The 24273-nt window shown below is 36.5% G+C and overlaps 1 protein-coding gene across 2 annotated transcripts in view; it reads left to right on the top strand.

Moving 5' to 3' along the window:
- LOC112055873 (protein eiger) overlaps positions 1–24273 on the top strand; it is a 70055-nt gene that overhangs the window by 35408 nt on the left and 10374 nt on the right. For both annotated transcript variants that reach the window (XM_052882530.1, XM_052882532.1), the window contains exons 2-4: positions 11078–11281; positions 15463–15589; positions 17197–17311. In XM_052882530.1, coding sequence (XP_052738490.1) covers positions 11078–11281; positions 15463–15589; positions 17197–17311 — 446 coding nt within the window. The remainder of the gene's footprint in view (positions 1–11077; positions 11282–15462; positions 15590–17196; positions 17312–24273) is intronic.

The raw sequence follows: 24273 nt of genomic DNA, 5'->3' as shown, positions 1-24273 counted from the left end.
AAATTAAGAAAATTCTCTGATAAACAGGTTTCCTCACGATGTTTTCCTTCACCGTTTGAGACACGTGATATTTAATTTCTTAAAATGCACACAATTGAAAAGTTGGAGTTGAATTGCTCGGACCGGATTTGAACCCTCACCCTCCGGAATCGGAGGCAGAATAAGGCCTCTACCTCAGAACCTGAGACCACATGAGATACCTTCCCAAGTACTACCTTTATTTTTATAAGAAAACTCTTATTTTTTACCGAAACCCATGCTACTACCATTGGCAAGTACAGCAGGCAATTGAGGAATTTGGGGACCGTGAGAACATTCGGATAGTAGATTTCATGTGTCCTGTACTGTAGGTTACAAGGGTCTGTCATGTAGAACTCTAGACATTCGACTGTTCAAATAATCTTATATTTTCTCCGGCCTCGTGTAGAAATATCCAATCAAACTTCACTAACACTGACAATGAGTCAATGATAAAGATCCTTCTTGGAAAGGAAGGGTTGCCACGAAATGTCTGCCATCTGGAGACATGATACTCGTATCCACAAATTGATAACACAAAATCGCAGGCTCGTTTACTCCAATAGAAAGCGTGTAAATATTTATCCATTTGTAAATAAAAATTTCCTGTCCTGGAATATTTAATATTAAGTCGAAAACAATAAAAAAAAAAAAGCTACAGTTTTATTTTAAATTTCGTAGAGAATTTGCTCATCAAGGCGGCTCATCGAAATATGAGTAAGTTGACTTTAATAGCACATTTCATTTAATATGAAAGTCCTTTTTAGGGTTCCGAACGTACGTAGTACAAAACCGGAACCATTTTAATATCACTTGCGCACATTTTAAGGTCTGTCTGTTTTTTCCAAATGTACTGGATCAGTCTAGTTGGAATTTGGTACACATATCATTTGTGACCCAAATACAGGGATGTATCGTGAATAGGTAAAATTTGAATATGGGGGGCAATAAGTAGTAAATACTCGTACTTTGTTACGACTATAGTCCAACAACCTGGACTGAATCCCCGACAAGTCTGAAAATATGCAACACTCACAAATGCTGTAGGTAATGTAACATACCATTGAGGCAGTGGTCATATCACTGCTGGATATGACCACTGCCTCCGATTCCGGAGTGTGTGGATTCGAATCCGGTCCGGGGCATGCACCTCCAACTTTTCAATTGTGTGAATTTTAAGAAATTAAATATCACGTGTCTCAAACGGTGACGGAAAACATCGTGAGGAAACCTACATACCAGAGAACAAAAGGCCTCTGATTATTTTCTAATTTCTCTGCGTATGAAGTCTGCCAATTCCGCATTGGGCCAGCGTGGTGGACTGGCCTAACCCGTCTCACTCTGAGAGGAGACTCAAGCTCAGCAGTAAGCCGAATATGGGTTGATAATGTACCATTTGATAAATACAGGTTTCATCCCGCAATCGATCCCCATGTCTTGTTATTTTAAGTTAGATAAATCACTCGTAGATTTATCTACTATAATTTTACATTAGAATTTCTTGATATAGAGCTGAAAATAAACATCAAATAAAGTACAGAAATAAACTCAATACAAGCTGAAAATAAAATGAATTTCTCGTATCTCACGCCCTTTCACATGAATGTCCCGTGGGCGGTAGAATGCAGCGCAAAGCGTTTTCTATTCGATTCAGCATTGCACCTACCTACTTCACCGCTAGGGATATCTGTTTCATGAAATATGAATAAGGACTGTGGAAAACGGATTTTCGGTAAACATTGTATATATCAAAGATTTTCTACTATTAGATAGCCACACTACTGAGAGCACACATGCTCAATACTGTGTTTACTTATACCTATTTATATTTAGGTATAAATAGTTTTTAAGGCTGCGATAGCCCAGTGGATATGACCTCTGCCTCCGATTCCGGAGGGTGTGGATTCGAATCCGGTCCGGGGCATGCACCTCCAACTTTTCAGTTGTGTGCATTTTAAGAAATTAAATATCACGTGTATCAACGGTGAAGGACAAACATCGTGAGGAAACCTGCATACCAGAGAATTTTCACAATTCTCTGCGTGTGTGAAGTCTGCCAATCCGCATTGGGCCAGCGTTATTGGCCTAACCCCTCTCATTCTGAAAGGAGACTCGGGCTCAGCAGTGAGCCGAATATGGGTTGATAATGATGATAAATAGTTTTTACACTTCTTGAACACAAAACTCATCATTGTAGACAATATTATGGTACTTATTATTTGTTTAAATAACTTTCGTTGTTTACAATGCAACTAAATGAAATTAAGACAATTAGCCACTATTGGCCGCCTCAGTTTCAGTGACATATCTATAGTATAGTCTTTGGTATATGTGCCTTAATCTGCCTTGACTTTGATTAATACGAACAATTTATCTCTTAAGGAAAATGTAGGTATGACTTGTAAAAGTGAAGTGAACTGTAAATTTACTCACTTTTATTTCTCCAGAGAAATTCTCGAGATGAAACGTATTTGTTTTCTGGTAAAAGGTATGACCAATTCACTTCCATAGGTCTGCACTTGTTCACTCACATTAATATTTTGTAAAAAAAACTCTAAATTAAACAGTCATTTCTGTGTATAACCAAAATCAGAATAAAAAAAATAATGGAAAAAATCTGGAAATACAGAAGAATGCAGAACAGCGTTAATCTGCTCATCAGAATTGAATGTGTAAATCTCACAAAAAAAACAAAAAAGATATAAATTTTCAATTCATAATAAAATCTGCAAAATATCTTCAAAAATATTTTTTTATAAAAGACTAATGGACGCAACTTCCTCCGCATCAAATTCAATTTTTCGTAAATCCCGTGGGAACCATGGATTTTTCCGGGCTGAATAGTATGTGTTAATCCAGAAAAAAATTTCTTCTTTTCCAATTTTTAGGCAAATGGATTTAGTAACCACAGCGTAAAAGAGGAACACACATAGGTAGGTAGTTACACACAAACTTTCGCCTTTATAATAATGAGATAACGAAACAAATAAAGTAGTTGAATTCACGACCGTTCAGATCTAAATCTTCTGAGAATATCCTATATCTTTCAATACCTATAGGACAAAGCATCTACAATATATTATTTGACGATAACCTAGATCGCTGAATTCGATTGTTCAGGTGGAATTTAGTTCAATTTATAAAGTTTCACTATAATAAGAAAACTCACTTATATTTAGTCATATAAGTAAGTTCAGATCAAGATGTACTATATTATTATCTATATTAAAAATTCCATGACGTCATATTTTATTTTGCTTATCCATTGAACATAATATTTCAAGAGATATTTATTTGTTATAAGGCAAGCTTTTAATTTTCAATACTGATGAGAGTTCGATAGGAACTTAATTAAAAAAGTTTTTTAATAACAAAGTTTTATCTTCGTTCTGTCGGTGATAGCCCTAGTCAAACCCTTACGTTATGAGACGTGTGGGCGTGCGGCTTTGGATGGAAATGAGAGGTCTAAGTTCGCATTCGAACGAAATTAGTTTCGCATTTCTGTGATACTTCAAAGGCTCTTTTCATATAGCATTTATAAATGGTATAATAATAAATATCAAATAAGAAGTCTGTCGCCTGCAAGATTTCTCGAGGAAATAACAATCTGTATTTTCTTTTATGTATATTGAACCTTTTTTCGGTTCGACAAATAACCGAGTTCTGAAGTTCTAAAAAAAATTGAAGGGTTTTTTATTCAGAACTAGCTGACGCCGCGCGATTTCTCACGCGTGGTTCACGTTAACGTAGGAATACAGGAATTATATATAGCCTTAGAGCCTTCCTCGATAAATGGGCTATCTAACACTGAAAGGAGTTTTCAAATCGGACCAGTAGTTCCTGAGATTAGCGCGTTCAATCAAACAAACTCTTCAGCTTTATAATTATAATATTAATTAATATAGATTCACAGAATTGCCCATTCGGAAATTGGGGGTTATTTAAGTGGGTTCCTAATGACACTGACAGTAGGAATTCCCACTAAAACCCAGCGCCGTTTGTATATGTCTCCTGGTGTCCTGGTGGTTGGTTAACAGGAACAAAGAGAAACGGAATCATTACTAACTCGTAACAATACTTTGTTTATTTAGACAGCTTTTACAGCTGCCTGCCTTCTGAACTCAAATAGTCAAAATAGACGTTTCTTACAAACGAGTGCTTTTATACAAAGTATACTTGAATTAAACGAATTTGATTATTTTGATCTTTTTAAACGACTTCCAAAAAGGAGGAGGATATACATAAAAAAAAATTTAAAAAAATACATACAGCCGAACGTAGAAGTTCGGCTGTATGTATTTTTTTTTATGTATGTCCAGCGATAATTCCGTCATTTATAGACCGATTTTGAAAATACTTTTTTTTCTATTATTAATATCATGTTATTTTTAAGGACTCTTCTAATATTTCATCCCCTCTTCTTATATCATACTATCACACTAATATTATAAAGGCGAAAGTTTGTACCTAAGTGTATATGTTTGTTCCTCCTGTATTGGAGCTATTAGGCTGAAATTTGGAATGGATAGAAAATTGGATGATTAGGCTGAAATAGATTTTAATCTAGATCAACACATAGGCTACTTTTCGTCCCGGAAAACTCCATGGTTTCCGTTAGATTTGTAACACATCAAAAATTGTGGTTTGTGAAAAACTGAGTTCCTAGTGGATGAAGTCGTGGGCGTCTGTTAGTTACTAATATATCCAAGTGTATGAACGTTGGCTTATAATTAATTATACAAAAGCTTATTCCTTTTGAAATATATTTCGCATAAAAGTTAGTCGTCACGGGACGGTCGGCAAAATCGAAACATCTACAGTTCTACACACAAAGGGGTCCGACCATAATGGCGGCGTAGTGGGGACGCTGTTTACCATCACGACATTGGAGTGGAGTAGGTGTGTTTACGCGGTTTCACTCGCGTTATATTGTAAAGCCTATATACTGTTAAATAGCTTCTAGCCTTCCTCAATCAATGGGCTATAAAAATGAAAGAATTTTCAAAATTTGAACCAGTATTTTCTGGAATTAGCGAATTCAACCAAACAAGCTCTTCAGATGTAGGTTTATGTAGATTTTACTGCCAAGGCACGCCAGTAGATGTTTCACATCAAAAATATTTTCAAGTGTCATAAAGATCATGTGAATATATAGCTTTACAAGCCCCAGTTCGAAACACCTGCACTCAATTAGTTAGATGCGTCCCTGTTTTCCATCCCGCTGTAGGTCAGCTGGGAATGAGGAAACGATCCGCGATCCACTCGCCCGATCCATTAGAGCCATTTGCTCTCCACGTCGTGTCGGAATTTCGTTTAATTGAAAAGCAATTGCGCGCTGCATAACCTTTATTATTTTTTACTCGTATTTACATTCCGTAACCAACTGCTATTTACGTTTATGTATGTAAATTGGTATTACGTTTATGTAATAAATATACATAGCCATGATAGCACACTGGATACGACCTCTGCCTCCAATTCCGAAGGATATAGGTGCGAATCCTATCCGGGGCATGCACCTCGAACATTAAGTTAATATAAGAAATTAAATATCACATGTCTCAAACGCTGAAGGAAAAATATCGTAAGGAAACCTACCTGAGAATTTTCTTAATTCTATACGTGTGTGAAGTCTGCCAATCCGCATTGGGCCAGCGTGGTGGACTATTGGCCTAACCCTTCTCATTCTGAGAGAAAACACGTGCTCAGCAGTGAGCCGAATGTGGGTTGATGACTACGCTGAAACCTGGATAACTAGTGTGCGCATTAGTGAGACGTGAATAAGCAAAGATAATGGTGAAAAATTATACCTTTGCACTCGTGAATACATTCCTGAAATAATGTTTTGGCAAATTAGGGCGTGTTTATCAAATAACAGCGAGAAATATGCTTCCTTCGCAAACAGGTCACACCGACGTGAGTTATGTATTTAGTGTCCGACTTGCGTGTATCGGGATTAGCAAATATTTTGATGCAAGTTCAACGATCCCGAAAAACAAAGGACCAACGCCCGTCCTCGTGCGTTGATGCGTTGCCAGAGAAAATACACGCTCTGATTACTATGGAGCATTGGTAAATACACATAGGCCTTAAGAGCTGCAACGACATATGTCAAGATGAAAGAGAGATAAAAATTAACCAATAATTACGAACTGGAAAATGTCGCTCTTTCTTTCATTGCGATGGATCGAAAAAGAGAGCGTTATTAAACTCTGCCGCTTTTGGTCGACATTATATTCTCTTTGCGTGGCCATACAGGGCATCTCGAGCAGGCTAGTGATCGACAATATGGACCGCTACTTTTCCTCTGTTACAATATTACGACATATGTTTGTATTGATTTGTTTTTTTATTTTATTCACGCGATATACAGGGTCACTGGAAACGTATAGCGATCCCTTTAAGGGGTGATAGTTGAGATCATTAGCTATCAAATTGAATTTGGTTATATGTGGCAAAAATATACCGATTTCGAAAAAAAGAGGCTTTTCTCTTTTTGTTGAGAAATGTGCGTTACTCTACTTTAAAGTGGATTATAAAATAAAACTTACGTGGTTAGTGGTTGTTTTTGGTGTTTTAGATAGGCAACAACCTATTGCATAATAATAATAATACAAAAAAGAACACAATGTCGAACTGTTTCTGAATGAGTGACCCTGTATTCTCGAGTTTATGATTTCTTCTGCATTTTCGATACAAATTTGTCCTTTGTTGGCTTCATGTTATCAACCCATATTTGGCTCACTGCTGAGCACGAGTCTCCTCTCAGGATGAGAGGTGTTAGACCAGTAGTCCACCACGCTGGCTCAATGCGGATTGGCAGTCTTCACACACGCAGAGAAATAAGAAAATTCTCTGGTATGCAGGTTTCCTCACGATGTTTTCCTTCACCGTTTGAGACACGTGATATTTAATTTTGTTGGCTTCACATCAGCTATTTGTATAATCTATAGTTCTTTATATATTCTTTTCTTTGTATATACATCGTATACATTTAATCAGGTTTGTGCGAAGTGTTATAAACGCGTGGCGGCCGGTCGTAAACGAAATAAGTAGGATTCGGTCGCCACTTCTACTTATTGGATTCTTGAAAGCTTCGCAGAAATCACAACTGTTTGGAATCGGATGCCGGGTTTTGTCTTGTATGAATGTTTCATACATACCTATAATATGTATATACCTATCAATCTCTACAAACTCTACAAGTTAGCCCTTGACTACAATCTCACCTGATGGTAAGTGATGATGCAATCCAAGATGGAAGCGGGCTAACTTGTTAGGAGTAGGATGAAATCCACACTCCTTACGGTTTCTACACGACATCGAACCAGAACGCTAAATCGCTTGGCGGTACGTCTTTGTCGGGCAGGGTGGTAACTAGCCACGGCCAAAGCCTCCCACCAGCCAGACCTGGACCAATTAAGAAAACCTCAATCGGCCCAGCCGGGGATTGAACCCAGAACCTCCGTCTTGAAAATCCACCGCGCATACCACTGCGCCACGGAGGCCGTCAAAAATCTACACGTTAGTTGTTACACTTCTTTTTCTTCTTGACCTAAATATAAATTCTTCTTATTTACTACGATATTGGCAACTAAATGATCAAAGCAAAAAACTAAAATGGATATTGGTGACATTCACATTCACATTTAATTAGATATATGGTACTGTATTGATGACATTCACTCATTAATGCTGTGATTGGCTGTGGTTTCGGATCTCGAGGTGGGTACATGTTACATATTACATATCATCACGTTTTATTCTCATAGGGGTAGGCAAGACCAAGCCCTAATAAAAAAAGTAGTAGTAAAAAAAAGTAGTAATAAAGCCCTAAGCCCAAGCTCAAAACCTACATACCTTTGCCTCTTATCATTCTAATCAATACTTTAATACAAATTCGTCCGATTAGAGTACTCTTTCTCTGACTTTAGTGAGAATGTCCTGGATTTGGTCCAAAAACGTTTGCCTTGGCCTTTTCTAAAGGTCGCTGGGTGAAGCTACGAAATATTCAGCTATAAATTATTTTAAAAAAATTCAGCCAAAATTCTTACAGCTTGGCAACTTCGTTCGTAACACTGCCGATGGTCCGCGCGGGCCGGGGGACGTGTAGCGATGAATGAAAAACCCACAACTGAAGCACCTCTGACCTCACTTCCCCGCACGCACGAATTCACACCCGCGCCGTCTTTCCACACGTCGCCCGCATATCATGAGAGTTTCATCAACGATTTTTCCAGACTATAGAACTTCGAAAGTTAGTGGTGTCACCCCCAAGCTTTCAAGAGCATGTTAAACCTTCGGTTCCGGTCCCGTATCATTAATATCAACTGATCATTAAATAAGATAAAAAATAACAATCATTAATTTACAAGAACATTATCAATGTATATTATGTCTACAAATTACTCCAATGAAGGTAGGTATACCTTTGCCTAAATATGGCTCGAAGAATCTATGACAGCAGAGCTATGCATCCCACGTCATTATGACGCACGTTTATGGCGAAGTACTGAAATCTATCTTTCTTCTGACGTCATAAGATCTTCATTTCGAAACGAAAATTATCTTAGATTCGATACGAAAATACATACCAATAGTTTTAATAACATTCATTTATTATCTGACCTGGAAAATATTGTTCTGCCATACTTTCATAGAAAAATACTATTAAAATATTAAATAATGGGAAGTGGGGTGAAAAAATTACTTTACGACATTATTATTAGACATAGCTACCAAATATACAAAACAAAATCATTAGTTCTTTAAGTCATTTCAGAGGATTGGGACCACATAGGTAACAAAACACGTGATATTACCTATTTCTTGACACGAAAGTATTTAAAACGTAGTGATTATATAATATACTAGCTAACGCCGCGCGGTTTCACCCGCGTGGTTCTCGTTCCCGTAGGAATATGGCCATAATATATACCCTATAGCCTTCCTCGATAAATGGGCTATCTAACACTGAAAGAATTTTTCAAATCGGACCAGTAGTTCCTGAGATTAGCGCGTTCAATCAAACAAACAAACAAACTCTTCAGCTTTATAATATTATAGTATAGTATAGATATAATTTTCACTGTTTGTATTTGTCATGATTGGTCTAGGAATAATAAATCAAACATCATTGAACCATTGCACTGTGGCATTGTTATTGAAGATATTTTGTATGAAATCAATCATGTCGACAAGAAATACATACCTATAATGTATTTTCACGGCCTATTCTGTTATCCATTTCAATGTAGGTAGGTACATTGCTTAGAAGATTTTCGTGTTTAATGACACGAGACATACCGATACATTCTCCGATACCGATACGATCTCCATTAAGCTTAAAATTATCAAACTTTAATTTGCAAGAAGTCATTCAAATATGCGAAATCAAATAATCGTAAAAAAATGAATGAATATAAATATCTTCAATCGATACAGAAACGATAAAACGAATGTTCTGAAAAGTCATAACATGTTTAAAGCGCTATAAATAAATGAAACAGTGGCAAACTGTTTTAAAAGCGATCGATCATCAAATAATGCAGCTGCTCGTAATAAATGTTCCTATTCAATCACAGAGCTAATAAAACACAAGAGCATTTATATCCTCGCGTCTGCCTCGCTTTCGGATTAAGAGATCACAGATTTTTATTTTTAGGTTGTTTGTTGCACTCGTTCTTATAAATGATACGATTTAACTGTATATTATAAATTAAGATACCCATTTCATCTTGATTTTTTTTAGTAGAGTTTTGTGCATCTTATGATTTTTATTTAAACGGGTATATACCACGATAAAACGACGAGATTTTTAATGTATCTAATGTGCATATTACTTACAAAATTCTACTGTTTGATACCATTTTAATAAGAGATATTATAAAAGTTAGGCGCAATTAGATTTATTTGAATATATTTTTACATATTTTTAATAAAAGATATAATATCTAAATACCAAAAATAATTGTAATAAATTATGAGATTTTTTTTATAAATCATAGTGTTTTAAACTAACTTATTATGCTTAAAACTAGGTATGTGTTAACTAATATATTTATACTTATATTTCGACATATCAAGTATATATACAAATATACAGTTTTAAAATATATGTATACAAGTCCACACTAAACCTATTTAATACGAGTATATATGTGTATAAGAATGCGAAAATGATATTTCTTCCACATGTTTACCTATATTATTATGATGTAATCAATCTCGTGTCATATCACATGTCATGCTTGTATGAAGATGAAACATTTTGAGAGTGTTTTGCTGTATTCCTTTCCTGCCACTTAAATAAAATATTAAGGTGTGACAGACGTGATATCATATTTAGGTCGAACAACTCTTCTGAAACTCTGGTAGAAAATACTCTAATTTATATAAATATATTTATATTTATAAAATAATATATCTAGTAAAGATATATTTTTTATCCTGTTGTGATCTCATAATATTTTTTGTGTTGATGAACCTAGTTAAGTAGGATGTTTAAATTTTATTAATTAGTCGTTTAATTATAGCAATTTGTAGCATAGCACGCTTACAAACATAATATACTAGCGCACGCCGCGGTTTCACCTGCATAGTTCCCGTTCCCGTCGGAATAAGGGGATAAAATTATTGTCTTTATTGCTCTCTGATAACTTAGCTTGAAATTTATTTCTAAAAGAAGTCTCTTTACAATGGTGCTGAGGACCCTGAATTATGTTTGAAAAACCTGTATCTCAGGTTCCTAAATTATCGTATTTAGAAGCTTATCGTTCAAGAAAGAATTTTTAGAATCCGTTTAGTGAGCTGGGTCTGAAAACGTAAAAAACAAACTCACATTCACATTTAAAATATTACGGACGCCCCGCGGCTTCCCTCGCGTAATTCCCGTTCTCACGAGTAATACGGCGATAAAATATAGCAAAAATGTTATTCGTAAAATCGTTCAAGCACTTTTTTAGTTAAATCGTAAAAACAAAAAAAATAAATGTTACCAATTTATTTTTAGTTTAGAGCGTAGTAGCAAGTTGCTAATTCACTTTCTTTTCTTTTCTAGATATACGCAGACGACGACCAAGATGTCAATTTAGTTGACGACGCCATAGTGCCACACAAAGAGGCCCAGGGCTCCGAGTCTCTGGATAAGCTCCACGACCTGACAGTGCTGGAGGATGACAACGAGCTCGCTGATGATGAAGACATGTACGATGGAGATGAGAGCGGCGACTGGTACCCTGATTATGATAATAGGCGAGAAAAGGTATAGTATTATTTAATGTTTTTTTTTAATTCTTATTATCCTCTTGACTCCTAAATGGACGACCGGTCGCCCATCGTATCCGTTACATGACATGTAAAAAAATATAAAGTAAAGTTAGGGCAATAGGTGAGCACAGTATCATGCTCCGCGCGATAGAGAAATATAAAGATTTTTTTAAAATGGCTCACAACTGTAGATTAAAACCGCATTCCCTGACTGTCGGCTTCTTCAACTCAGACGGGCTTTTCGATAAAATACTCGCGGGCAGCGAATGGTTATACAGACCAGTGGAACACGTGTCTCAAATGGTGAAGGAAAAACTTAAAAAAAAAAAAGAATTTTCTTCATTCTCTGCGTGTGTGAAGTCTGCCAATCCGCATTATGCCATCGTGGAGCACTAATTGGCCTAACCCCTCTCATTCTGAGAGGAGACTCAGCAGTGAGCCGAATATGGGTTGAAATTGATATACAGAACAGAGATTTAATAAGGTTTTTCCGTTTCTGTTTCATCAGTCAATTTGGATGACCTTCATGGAGAGGTATCAGAATAATAATAATGATAATGAAGGGGGATTAACGTGCGCTGCGAGGTACGGGGGTGTAACACCACCCACTTCCAAGAAAACTTGAAAATTCTCAGTCCAGACTTTCAAAATTAGTGGCGCTAATTCATATCTGAGTACCTACAGTTTGAGGTCTACCTATTGCATGTCTTAATAGTCCAATAGCCTGAACTTCATAGTTATAAAAACACTACATTAAAAAGTATTACGGAGTATTCGAGGAGAAATTTTCCATTTTCTACAACTTTCACCTATAAAAACTTTCTGCACATCATTGATTCGTAGAAAGAAGCTGTCTATCAGTGGCGAATGTTGGAATATTGTCGGAGGTAACCCAAAGAAAACGAAATTCATACCGCGTGACAGGGTTTCCCATATTCATACCTACTAGGAATCTATAATAATATTATAATGCTGAAAAGTTTATTTGTTTGTTTGGTTGAAGCCGCTAACCTCAGGAACTGCTGGTCCGTTTTGAAAAATTCTTTAAGTGTTAGATTAGATAGCTCATTTATCGAGGAAGGCTATAGGCTATATATTATCCCCGTATTCCTACGGGAACGGGAACCAGGAGGGTGAAACTGAGCGGCGTCACCTAGTATCCAATATTTATTACAATAATGAATATGTATGGATTTTTAAACGGTAACCCGATGGGAATCGACTTGTATAAAGTCTTCGCCGCTGCTACACTTTTTGATTAGAACATAAATATTTATATCCAGAGGAAACTGATTATTACAGGATGATTGGATGTCAGTTCGATAATCCGATATACAGTTAGACGCGGGAAATCTAATCACAGCATCGCCGTCTTGGAGGCAATTAGTATCCCTGTCTAATTGGATTACGTTGAGAACCGATTATCTGGGAAGCAAGTCAGCTTCGTATAGCCACTATCGATCTTTGTGTAACCCAGTAAAGGATTTCGTGATAAAATATTTAACTAGACTAGCTGTGGAGGTTTTGTCGTACTTAAATTACTAATTATTTGCATTTCGAGTACTTGTTACAGAGTTCTATTAAACTGAAATCTGTATACAGGAGAGGAGTGATCGGCTCGGGAGTATTTCCCATAACTCTAAGGAATATACTCCATACTGTTCTATTTTTAAGGAAAATTAATTAAATATGTCCAAATAACGTGTGTTCTAAAAAGAATATTTTCGGAGTACCTAAATAATACTTCTTTTGTAAATAGATCTTAAAATGTGTTCCTCATATACGCGTCATTAAACCGACAAAGACGTACCGCCAAGCGATTTAGCGTTCCGGTACGATGTCGTGTAGAAACCGATAGGGGTGTGGATTTTCATCCTCCTCCTAACAATTTAGCCCGCTTCCATCTTAGATTGCATCATCACTTACCATCAGGTGAGATTGTAATCAAGGGCTAACTTGTAAAGAAAAAAAAAAAACGTAGAGAAACTTTATTTATTAATACATATTACGAAGTAGCTAATTAGTAAAGTGCGGAGTGCCAGTTGCAAGTATTTCTTCAACATCGACAAAGTCCGAATCAGGCTGCATCCATACCACTATCAGAAAGTGCAAGAGCAAGTCAGGCCTGTCCTGAAGTAATCAAGAAAATCACTGCACCACAGAGGTCGTCGCTCTCGACAAAAATGTAGTCTAGTACTGTCATCATCATCTTAACTTGTCATTGAATAAAAAAATATACATTTTTTTACTGAGAAAGAATACAATAAGGAACTAAAGCTAACTTATTATAATAATTATACAAATCATGCCCACGTGGAATGGTGGCAAGAATACTGGCTGCATTTCCGCGCTGGACAGCCAAACTGATCCTTTGCGCAAAAAATGGGCCAGCCCTCCTGTCACTAGTTGAGGCAACTAGCCGCGGTGTAATGAATTCATTTTCATTTTACTTAAAGACGTGTATTACATGGATAGTTGGAATTATTTGACTTAGTAACTTTGTATGAAAACATAAAGTTTTTTTTTAGTTAAAAAGATTAGTTATGCAGTTCGGCTCTTATAAGTGGACTCATCAACACCTTGAAGATAAGGGAAATACTCCCGAGCATCCTGTATATGAGAGTGACAGGTTATCACGAAATCTCGAAAACTGCTTGACGTTTAAAATCGAAATTTTACAGGGAGGTAGTTTATCAGTAGCAGACATCCGCTAAGAACAGACTTACATATTTATGAGTGTCATGTCATTGCAATGGTAACATCGATCTGCAAAGACAAAGATGGTAATTGGAGGTCAAACAAACTTCTTCGAGTAACGGAACCTTACTTTCCACAAGGCACGACACACACTTGGCCATTTTTTAGAACTATAGTACATCATTTAGTCGTAAAACGATTTTTATCACGCATTCTAACCAAAGCCATTACTTGTAACGTTTTAATGGTGTTTTACGGTCCCATTAAGATAACGCCGCGCGTTACGAATTATCTTTATTTATTTATTTTTGTGCACATTTTCCAGTTAATTTATTACGAGCTTGCACTCGAGATTTGTGCATATCATACATCAACCTATATATACCAGTCATTTAAGCTTAAATTAGGTAAATAAAATTGCAACATTAACTGTGTTGGAACTGTGATAGGAATAATATTATACTACTAGCGGACGCCCGCGACATTGTCCGCGTGGAAATCAATGTAAACATAGAAGCCCTATTTCGCCACTTTAGGGGTTGAATTATAAATATAATTCAACCAACAACACTGTAAAAACACTGTAACTCTAAAAATGAAGGACTTTCCATACAAACTTTCAACCCCTATTTAACCCCCTCCTTATTTTAATTTTGCAATAAAAAGTATCCTATAACCTTCTCCATATTATGGTCTCAAACCGAGCAAAAGTTTTATTTGAATTCATTCAGTAGTTTCAGCGTGATGCCCGAATAACAAAAAACACGAACAGGCAGGCAGACAGAAAAAAAATCGAAAAAAATATTTTTAGCTTCAGTATCGATTACATAATGCCCCCCGACAAAATTTTTCAAAATATCTTCAATGTACCTATAGAATGTAAAAAGTGTACCTGTTACAGTTTTATTATAAGTTCTAGATGGCGCTAGTAGGCCTTTATTTCAAGGTAATGTTTGGTGTTACAAAAGGTATAAGTAAAATCTCAAATTACGAATTAATGTATAAAATTTAACCAGTTTTATTATAAGTATAGATTACGAGCTAAAGTTCTGGATGTTATTAAAACAAACGCGCATAGCATGTTCTAAGATGCCTCACGTACAATGTTCTCCCGCACGATTAATTGTTACCACGTGACTTATAATAATATAATATTACTTCGTTTTACCTTGCTTCTGTAGCTTGAAAAACAAAAAAATAAAAAAAAAGTATAACCGACTTCAAAAACTAAAACCGTACCCACTAAACTAAACAGCGAAAAATAACAACATAATATTATTATATTCTACCTGCTGATTAGTTTGAAGACGGTGCTATTCCTTGCCTTTCTCGATAAATGGGCTATTTAACCCTGAAATAATTTTTCAAATCGGACCAGTAATTCCTGAGATTAGCGCGTTTAATCAAACAAACTCTTTCTCTCTCTCTCTCTCTCTCTTTATAATATTAGTAAAGATTAATTTGTTTATTTTTCTTAAGATTGGAACTGCGAGCATGGTGAGACTGAAGCCGGAAGACTTCACAGTGACGCTGGCGAAGGCACAGCAACTCAAGATCAAGGAAATCAAGCGACTACTCAACGAGAACCCAGAGATCCAAGATATACGTAAGATTTTTTTATTTCATCTACGTTGTTTTGAAGATCTCTTCTATAACCCGTGAGCATGAACTTGATACCTGGCTACTAAACACATTCATACAAACGCAATACAAACATCATTCGAGCCAGATGCTGATCATTGTATTGTTTTGTATGGGGACAACATTAGTGTTGTCTCCGTAATGAATGGTGGCATACAAACCTATAAGAAATATTATAAATACTTACGATAAAGTAAAAGCTTTAGTATTGATTATACTCGTATGTTACTCCAATATAAATTTTTAAAATATCTTCAACTAGCAGAACTCCCCGGTTTTACTCGCGTTTTTCCCATACGGGAATAATCTATAGACTATTTTACTGATTAGGTATGTAGCTAAAAGGATTTTTCAAATCGATCCTGTAGCTTTTGGATTTATTCGATACATACAAAAATACAAATCTTTCTTTATACTTAGTACTAGCGGACGCCCGCGACTTCGTCCGCGTGAAAGTCGTTGTAAACTTTCAACTACCCCTATCCTACCCTACCCTACCTCTACCCTACCCTATCCCAACCCTACCCCTACCCTAACACTACCCTACTCCTACCCTACCCTTGCCCTACCCCTACCATACCCCTACCCTACCCTACCTTCTTTATTTATTCCCCCCCCCCCGCGAGTCGCATCGAGCGCGGCAACCGTTACACAAAAATAATCCATATAGCATGAATTAGTATTCACGCGCGATGGCTTAGCGTATCTCTTGTATAACTTTGGTGTTTCTTTACCGATTTTTATGATTCTTTTTTTATTGAATAGGTAATAATGTTAACTTTTTTAGCTAGGGATGAGTGATGAGTGTTATAAACATAAGAGTAGGCAGATATAATTAGACAGCTCCGAACTGCTAAGCTATCGGGAGTTACACGTGTTATTGTGAGTCAACCATAAAAGATCGATATATATATGCTGTTGTGTTTTTATAGATAATTTTAAGGAGAATATTTCCGTCATACATGATTTCTATGTATCTTTAACCATAAAAGCTGTACACGCGACGGAAGCTAAAAAAAATGAGTAACATCTCCCGTTTTCTCAACATTTCTCTTCACTGCTCTGCTCCTATTGATCGTAGCGTAATGAAAAGTATACTATAACCTGCCCAGGAGTATGTAGAATAATTGTACCAAGTTTCGTTAAAATCCGTCCAGTAGTTTTTGTTTCTATAAAGAACATACAGACAGACAGACAGACAGACAGACAGACAGACAGACAAAAATTTTACTGATTGCATTTTTGGCATCAGTATCGATCACTAATCACCCCCTGATAGTTATTTTGGAAATATATTTCATGTACAGAATTGACCTCTCTACAGATTTATTATAAGTATAGATTAGTGTAGAGGTACTAATAGATATAAATTTATAATGAAACACTGCTAGAACTCACGTGATGCTCGACTGAACGTTGGAGTATGCGCGACTAGTTTCGCTCCCATACAGGCCCTTAGTCATGAGCTGGTTCATGCAACGCAAAAAAAAATTGTTTATTTAAGTAAAAAAAAAATTGTTAAAAGGTAATCAGCTTAAGAAACGTTTTAGTTTGAGTGTGTGTATTTTTCAGCGCACCTGCCGTCGACGGAGCCTCCTCGGGAAAAACGCAGCGTATTCCCCGACACCACCCTCGAGAGCGTTTCAGACTTCACTGCACCGAAAGTCATGTCTAAAATGGAGGAGAGGTAAGGATTGTAAAATTAATTTATTTATTTTTAATAACGAGTACCTACTTTTATTTTGGCCGAACATACGTTTTCATCAAAATCAATAAGTGTCTAATATAAAAAAATAAATAAATAGTAAGCCAATCAGAATGTAATGTAAGAAGTAAATAGCTATAGGTACCAATGTACCTGTGCGTTAGAATTAGCCCAATGCACATTAACTTACCAGTAATTAAAGATAAGTATACCTATTCAGCAAAGAAATATAGTTCATTCTATCAGAAAGGAGTTAATAAGTACGAGTAGGTACGAAAAAGGAGCCTTAAAACTATATGGTCAATATTTCATGAAGGCTATAAAGCCTTAAAAGCAATTTTATTAGGTTAGTCTTAAAAATACCTTCGTCTTTCTTTTTATAACACCAGTTACCTACTAGACCAAAACGAAGCTCTACCACAGAAAACATATGTACATAATACATATACTATTCGTAGGTACAGCTCGTGCGGATTAACTTGACACCTGCGAGGCTATTCTGTAACGATATTTTTACAACTCGCAGGTGCGAGTTTCGAATTCTCCTCTATCTCTCTCTGTTTAACACGATACTATAGAATGAGATAGATAGCGGTGCATTCGAAACTCGCACTTGCGAGTTATACAAATCATCGTTACTCTGCTGGCTCAAATGATTTTTGTACTGTTTCTTTGGTTGTGCTTGGTAACCAGGTGTCAAATTAATGCGCACGAATTATATATTGTATATATCACCGTTAAATTGTAAAATATGATGCATGTACCTTACTTCCCCGCAAGCACGATTTCACACCCACTCAGTCTTTCCCCTCGACGCCCGCATATCATAGGAGTGTCATCAACGAACTATAACATCTTGTATGTATACTTTACTACAAACAAATTTTCTCCTGAAAGTACATCGAAATCCTATATCTGATATTCGAACAATATGCTGATATGAAAAAAATGAAATATGACGTCATCCTTATAAGCGAAGTAGGTATATACTTGTTAGAAGGTTTGCGATTTCATTACGCATCAGTATGATGGAATGCGACCGCAAATGGCTATCGAGTTTCACTATGAGAATTTCATGGCTAGATCATGTTTTTCAATATAACTTTTATTTCTTTTAGAGATACTTATCCAAACAAAAAAACATTTCGTCAAATAACTGTTTATTGGCTGTATAATTAATTTTGGTAAAGGAAAATTTTGTGTATCTTTTCTCGTTTATTGTGCTAAAAAATCATTGGCTTTCACAACTTTTACTTAAAATTCAAAATGATCATCGCTAGAAGGTGGTCAGATATTTATTTCGAGGAACTTCTCAGAAACTGTACCGTCTCTTGACTTTTAATAATATTGTACATAAGCTGGGTGGATTTTTATCCCCACGTCGTCATGGTTACGGGTGGCTAAGGCTAAGGTCATGTCTACAGATCAGGACGGTGAGATCACACTAATTTAATAAAGGCGAAAGTTTGTGTGAAGGAGTGTAAGTATGTTAGAAATAGATTTTGCTCTGGATTAACACACAGGCTAATTTTCATCTCGGAAAAATTCATGGTTCCCGCGGGATTTGTGAAAAACTAAATTCCAAGCGGACGAACTCACGGGCGTCCGCTAGTATATTATAAGTATGAGAGTCATCCAGATTATCAGTAATCCGGACCATGTCTTGACGTAGATACTCCTATAATGAGGTATATTGTCTTTTCTATCTAAGTATCTAGCTATAAATAGCCTGATTATTTGACTCTGTATTGGTAGACCATTAAAGCTAGACACCAATAAATAATAAAATGTATGGTCCACCACAAACTGTGATTATATATTGTTATTTGCACTTCTTTTTTACATCATACACATGGTATAAAATCTATTACCACAAACCTAATACTCCCTTAAAAATCTGCTTACAAAGTATTTCGTTCTGTAACAAAATCTTCTACGGAATCCGTCGGATACCTTACTCTCCTCACACTAAATACGGTCTGTAACATGAACCACTTCGGGACGCGACGAAATCGATAAGCTCAGCCTAGACTATACTTCACTAATAATAACACCTACCGGGTGGCGGGTACTAACTTACTAAGTGTTATGTAACACCGCTTTTGTGATCGCTTCCTTTGTTCGGGGACTGGGATAGATAAGATTTCTTTCTGCATATCGTCTCCAAAGAGTAAAAAAATCTTTTGTAGGTTTGGGTGTACTCTTCTATAACAAGATCCCCAAGACTGTGATGGACCTGCCAATGCATAGCTTTAAACAATGTGTTAAAAAACATTTACTTTGTCGAGGTTACTACAACATTGATGAGTTCCTTAAAGATAAAAGCGCTTGAAGGCCATTGAAACAGCTTCCTCCATACAAAAAGTAAAACTATAAGAAATTGTAATGTAATGTTATCATCAATTGTAAATTATAATACTGTATGATTTAAATTTTTTAAAAAGAGCAACTGTTGAGTTTCTTGCCGGTTTCTTCTCAGCAGAACCTGCCTTCCGAACCGGTGGTAGAATCTTTACAAATAGTTAACTGACGTGTCAAAAATGCTTTTAAACTGAGCCTACTTAAAATAAATGATTTTTGATTTTGATTTTGATAATCATTTTGATATACAACGTGTCCCAAAATTCAACGATAAGCGGGCGCCAAAAGATTGACCTGCTCATGAGCACTTAAGGAAAAATAATAAAAAAAATATACCTAAATTTTTTTTTTAGTTACAAAATAAATTTTAAAATTCTTTGAAAATTTACACCTTGTATGATATTTTGAACTACCGCAGCTACAATTTCTTAAATATGCTTAAGATTTTTTTTGTATCGGAACCTAAGTAGTACTACTATTCACCACAACTCTTAAAAACACCACAATGCCCGCAGTTTTTACACAAAAAAATATCAAAATATTTTTTTTCCCTCAAATTTTTAAAGATTTTTACTTTCAGTCTACTTTGACTCATGGTCTTGCAAAAAAAAGTATGAACACCGCTATGGCAAGTTATTTTCAAAGTTGACGCAACTAATCAAGATTTCAAAATAGTATAATACCCTAGGATAACTAGTCGCAAAAAAAAAATATGCGTACCATTTGTAAACAAGAACTAAATTTCTAAAATGTTTTTGCTCCTAGAAATCACTTTTACTTTATGCACAAAATGATGTGAGTCATACGTTGCAATTTCCTAGAATTTTAATGGAACGAACGATAACATTTAAAAATAAGAGAGAGAGAGAGAGAGAAAGATAGCGATAAGTATACGTTAGAGAGGGATAGACAGATGTTCTTTGTTGAATGACAATGATGCAGGTAAAGAAAATCCTGTTCCCAGCAAGTCAGTACGCTCTGCTCCTTTGTTTACTGCGCAACTTTCCGTATTCAATTGACGTGGCTCTCGTACTAACGACTTTTGGCTTTGCATTTTGGACTGGACTTAAGTGATCTGCAAACTGAACTGACCTGGCATTATTTTGGACTGTGCCTGTGTTTTGTGAATTGGACTTTTGGTGTATTTTGGACTGTTTAGCGTTATCATGCCGCAACCATACACGCCGATGGAATACGCTAACATGCATCTCATTTATGGAGAATGTCGGTGCAATGCTAACGCTGCTAGCAGATTGTATCGAGAAAGGTACCCAAACGCTCAAAGATATCCAGATTATCGGGTATTTATGAATGTGCATCAAGCGTTTTCGGAGGGTCGTTTGCCGTCAGCTAGAAGAAACGCTGGAAGACCTAGATCGGAATGCGATGAAGAAGTTCTCAATGAAATAAACATTGATTCAACTACCTCAGTGCGTGCCATAGAAGCAGCTACGGGAATCCCAAAAAGTTCAGCACATCGAATACTAAAACGTCATCGGCTACACCCATATCATTACAGACGTGTACAAACGTTACTATCACGGGACTATCCACTGCGGATCGCATTTTGCCGAGTGATGCTTCAAAAGCATCGGGAAGATCCTCAGTTCTTGGATAAAGTACTATGGTCGGATGAAACAACCTGCAAGAAAGATGGCTATTTAAATCTTCACAACCTACACAGCTGGAGCAATGAGAATCCGCACCTGATGAGAGAAGACAAATCCCAATATCAATTTAAGGTCAACTTATGGACGGGCATTTTAAATGGAAAAGTGATTGGGCCTTTTGAATTACAAGGAAACTTAGATGGGGACAGTTATTTGAACTTTTTACAAAATGATTTGCAAGAATTACTAGAAGACGTCCCCCTAAGCGACCTTCAAAATATGTGGTATCAAAATGATGGTTGCCCAGCTCACTACGCTCGTCCTGTGAGACAATACCTAGACCACGAGTATCCGGGGCGTTGGATCGGGCGACTTGGTCCTATCCTATGGCCACCCCGATCACCCGACCTAAACCCCCTGGATTTCTTTTATTGGGGTTGTCTCAAAGACAGGATCTACGCAAAACCGATTACGACATTGGACGAGCTTCGGCAAAAAATCACTCAGGCTGCGGCACATATCAATGCTAGAAGATATGCGCGAAAAATAAAACGGTCGTTTTTAAGGCGATGTCGTGCCTGTATTAATGCCGGTGGAAAACAATTCGAACATTTACTTTAATGTTGTGTAATTAAAATAACAAACACATTTTTGGAACATAGTAAAATTTATTACTAACAACAAGAACAATTAAGAAATTTGGTTCTTGTTTACAAATGGTACGCATATTTTTTTTTGTGACTAGTTATCCTAGGGTATTATACTATTTTGAAATCTTGATTAGTTGCGTCAACTTTGAAAATAACTTGCCATAGCGGTGTTCATACTTTTTTTTGCAAGACCATGAGTCAAAGTAGACTGAAAGTAAAAATCTTTAAAAATTTGAGGGAAAAAAAATATTTTGATTTTTTTTTGTGTAAAAACTGCGGGCATTGTGGTGTTTTTAAGAGTTGTGGTGAATAGTAGTACTACTTAGGTTCCGATACAAAAAAAATCTTAAGCATATTTAAGAAATTGTAGCTGCGGTAGTTCAAAATATCATACAAGGTGTAAATTTTCAAAGAATTTTAAAATTTATTTTGTAACTAAAAAAAAAATTTAGGTATATTTTTTTTATTATTTTTCCTTAAGTGCTCATGAGCAGGTCAATCTTTTGGCGCCCGCTTATCGTTGAATTTTGGGACACGTTGTATATAGGCAGATATGTAAGTGATTTTTTAGACTTTTTTATTTTTTACATGATTTTTAGGTTACACACACAATAATTATTATTTATTAGATTACACCACAAATTGGACACGCTTCAACTCTGAAAACTCTAGATTTTAGTATTGGAATTGAAAGTTCAATGAGAAAGATTTACGAAACAACAAAAACCGCTTGACAACAAATTTCAAATATGAAATTTGGCAGAATTTTAAAAGAATATTTGCCATATCTTTATTTTTTAAATATGACCAACATTCCTAGTCCTCTCCAATTAGTCGTAGAAGACTGTGTTAGGAGTGGGTACAGTAATAGTTCGGGGGGCGGGGATCGAACCGCCACCTCTCTGTGATTAGTCCAGACTCCAGCCCCTTTACCGATTTTGCAACAGGGTCGAATTAACAGGGTCTTCAGGGCGGATTAAAAAGTATTATTATCAGATTATCCTCATTCTCTTATCCTATCAGTTGATTATCACATGCCTGCTTGATGTTCCAATAAAACTGATCGTGCGTTAGTCGCGATCGGCATGATGTAATTCACATCGCGACCAACACATGATCAGTTTTATCGGCTGACAAGCCATTAGCGCTGCAGGCATGTGAGCTTACTTGATCAGTGGCTGACTTTATAAATAAAAGTCTACGTCAGCCGCCTACTTATTGACGTGGTCACTATCGTACCACGATCGTATTACCTTTCATTCACCTTTTATTTTTACCCTTTACCACGTAATATGAGTACAATACAACATCCCGACAAAAGAAAGCCCAAGATGCTCTCACACGATCACGTCCCACGTCGAATCTGATGAAAGGATATGACGGCTTACCGTCTCACCGGGTTTCCGATTACAACACGCATTATCAATATATAATATACTAGCGGACGCCCGCGACTTTGTCCACGTGGAATTCAGTTTTTCACCTATCCCGCGGCAACCATGGATTTTTCCGGAAAGAAAAGTAGCCTATATGTGTTAATCCAGAGTAATTATATTCCCATTCCAAATTTCAGCCAAATCGCTTCAATAGCCACTGCACATCATCATCATCATATCAGTTGATGGACTTGCACTGCTGGACATAGGCCTTTAGTAGGGACTTGCAAACATCACGATACTGAGCCGCCTACATCTAGCGAATACGTGCGACTCGCTTAATGTCAAAGGACACAAACATGCTGCACAAAGGCAAACATACTAACACACACAGTTACAGACAAACTTTCGCATTTATATATTAGTGTGATGTGTGACGTGATAGTATGAAGTGTGATGTGATATATCATAGGCTATGCTTCCTTTCGCCTACGTACTCGTAGTTGAACGAGATATAGAGAAACAAAGGAAAATGTGGGCACGATCGACACAGGATTCGTCATCTGAGTGGGTGCTACTTTCTAGTTCATATTACGGAAAAGGTCCTAGATCAGTTTCTCATATACCTATACATTTTTTATTTAGGTAGGTACCTATATCATACTGATAAAGATATCTCCTGGCGATTTCATGTACTATATGTACCATATGTATGCCTTAGTACTGGCCCAATGAGGATTAGCAGACTTCACACACGCACAGAATATTAAGAAAATTCTCAGGTATACAGTTTTTCTCACGATGTTTTTCCTTTACCGTTTGAAACACGTGATATTTAATTTCTTAAATAAAAACGCGTTGGAGGTGCATGCCCCGGACCGCAAACCTACGCCCTCCAAGTCGCAGGCAGAGATCATATCCACTGGGCTATCACGTGATCATATTAT

This window comes from Bicyclus anynana, chromosome 1 (assembly GCF_947172395.1).
Source record: "Bicyclus anynana chromosome 1, ilBicAnyn1.1, whole genome shotgun sequence".
Taxonomy (NCBI): domain Eukaryota; kingdom Metazoa; phylum Arthropoda; class Insecta; order Lepidoptera; family Nymphalidae; genus Bicyclus; species Bicyclus anynana.
This window is presented reverse-complemented; position numbering and strand designations above follow the sequence as displayed.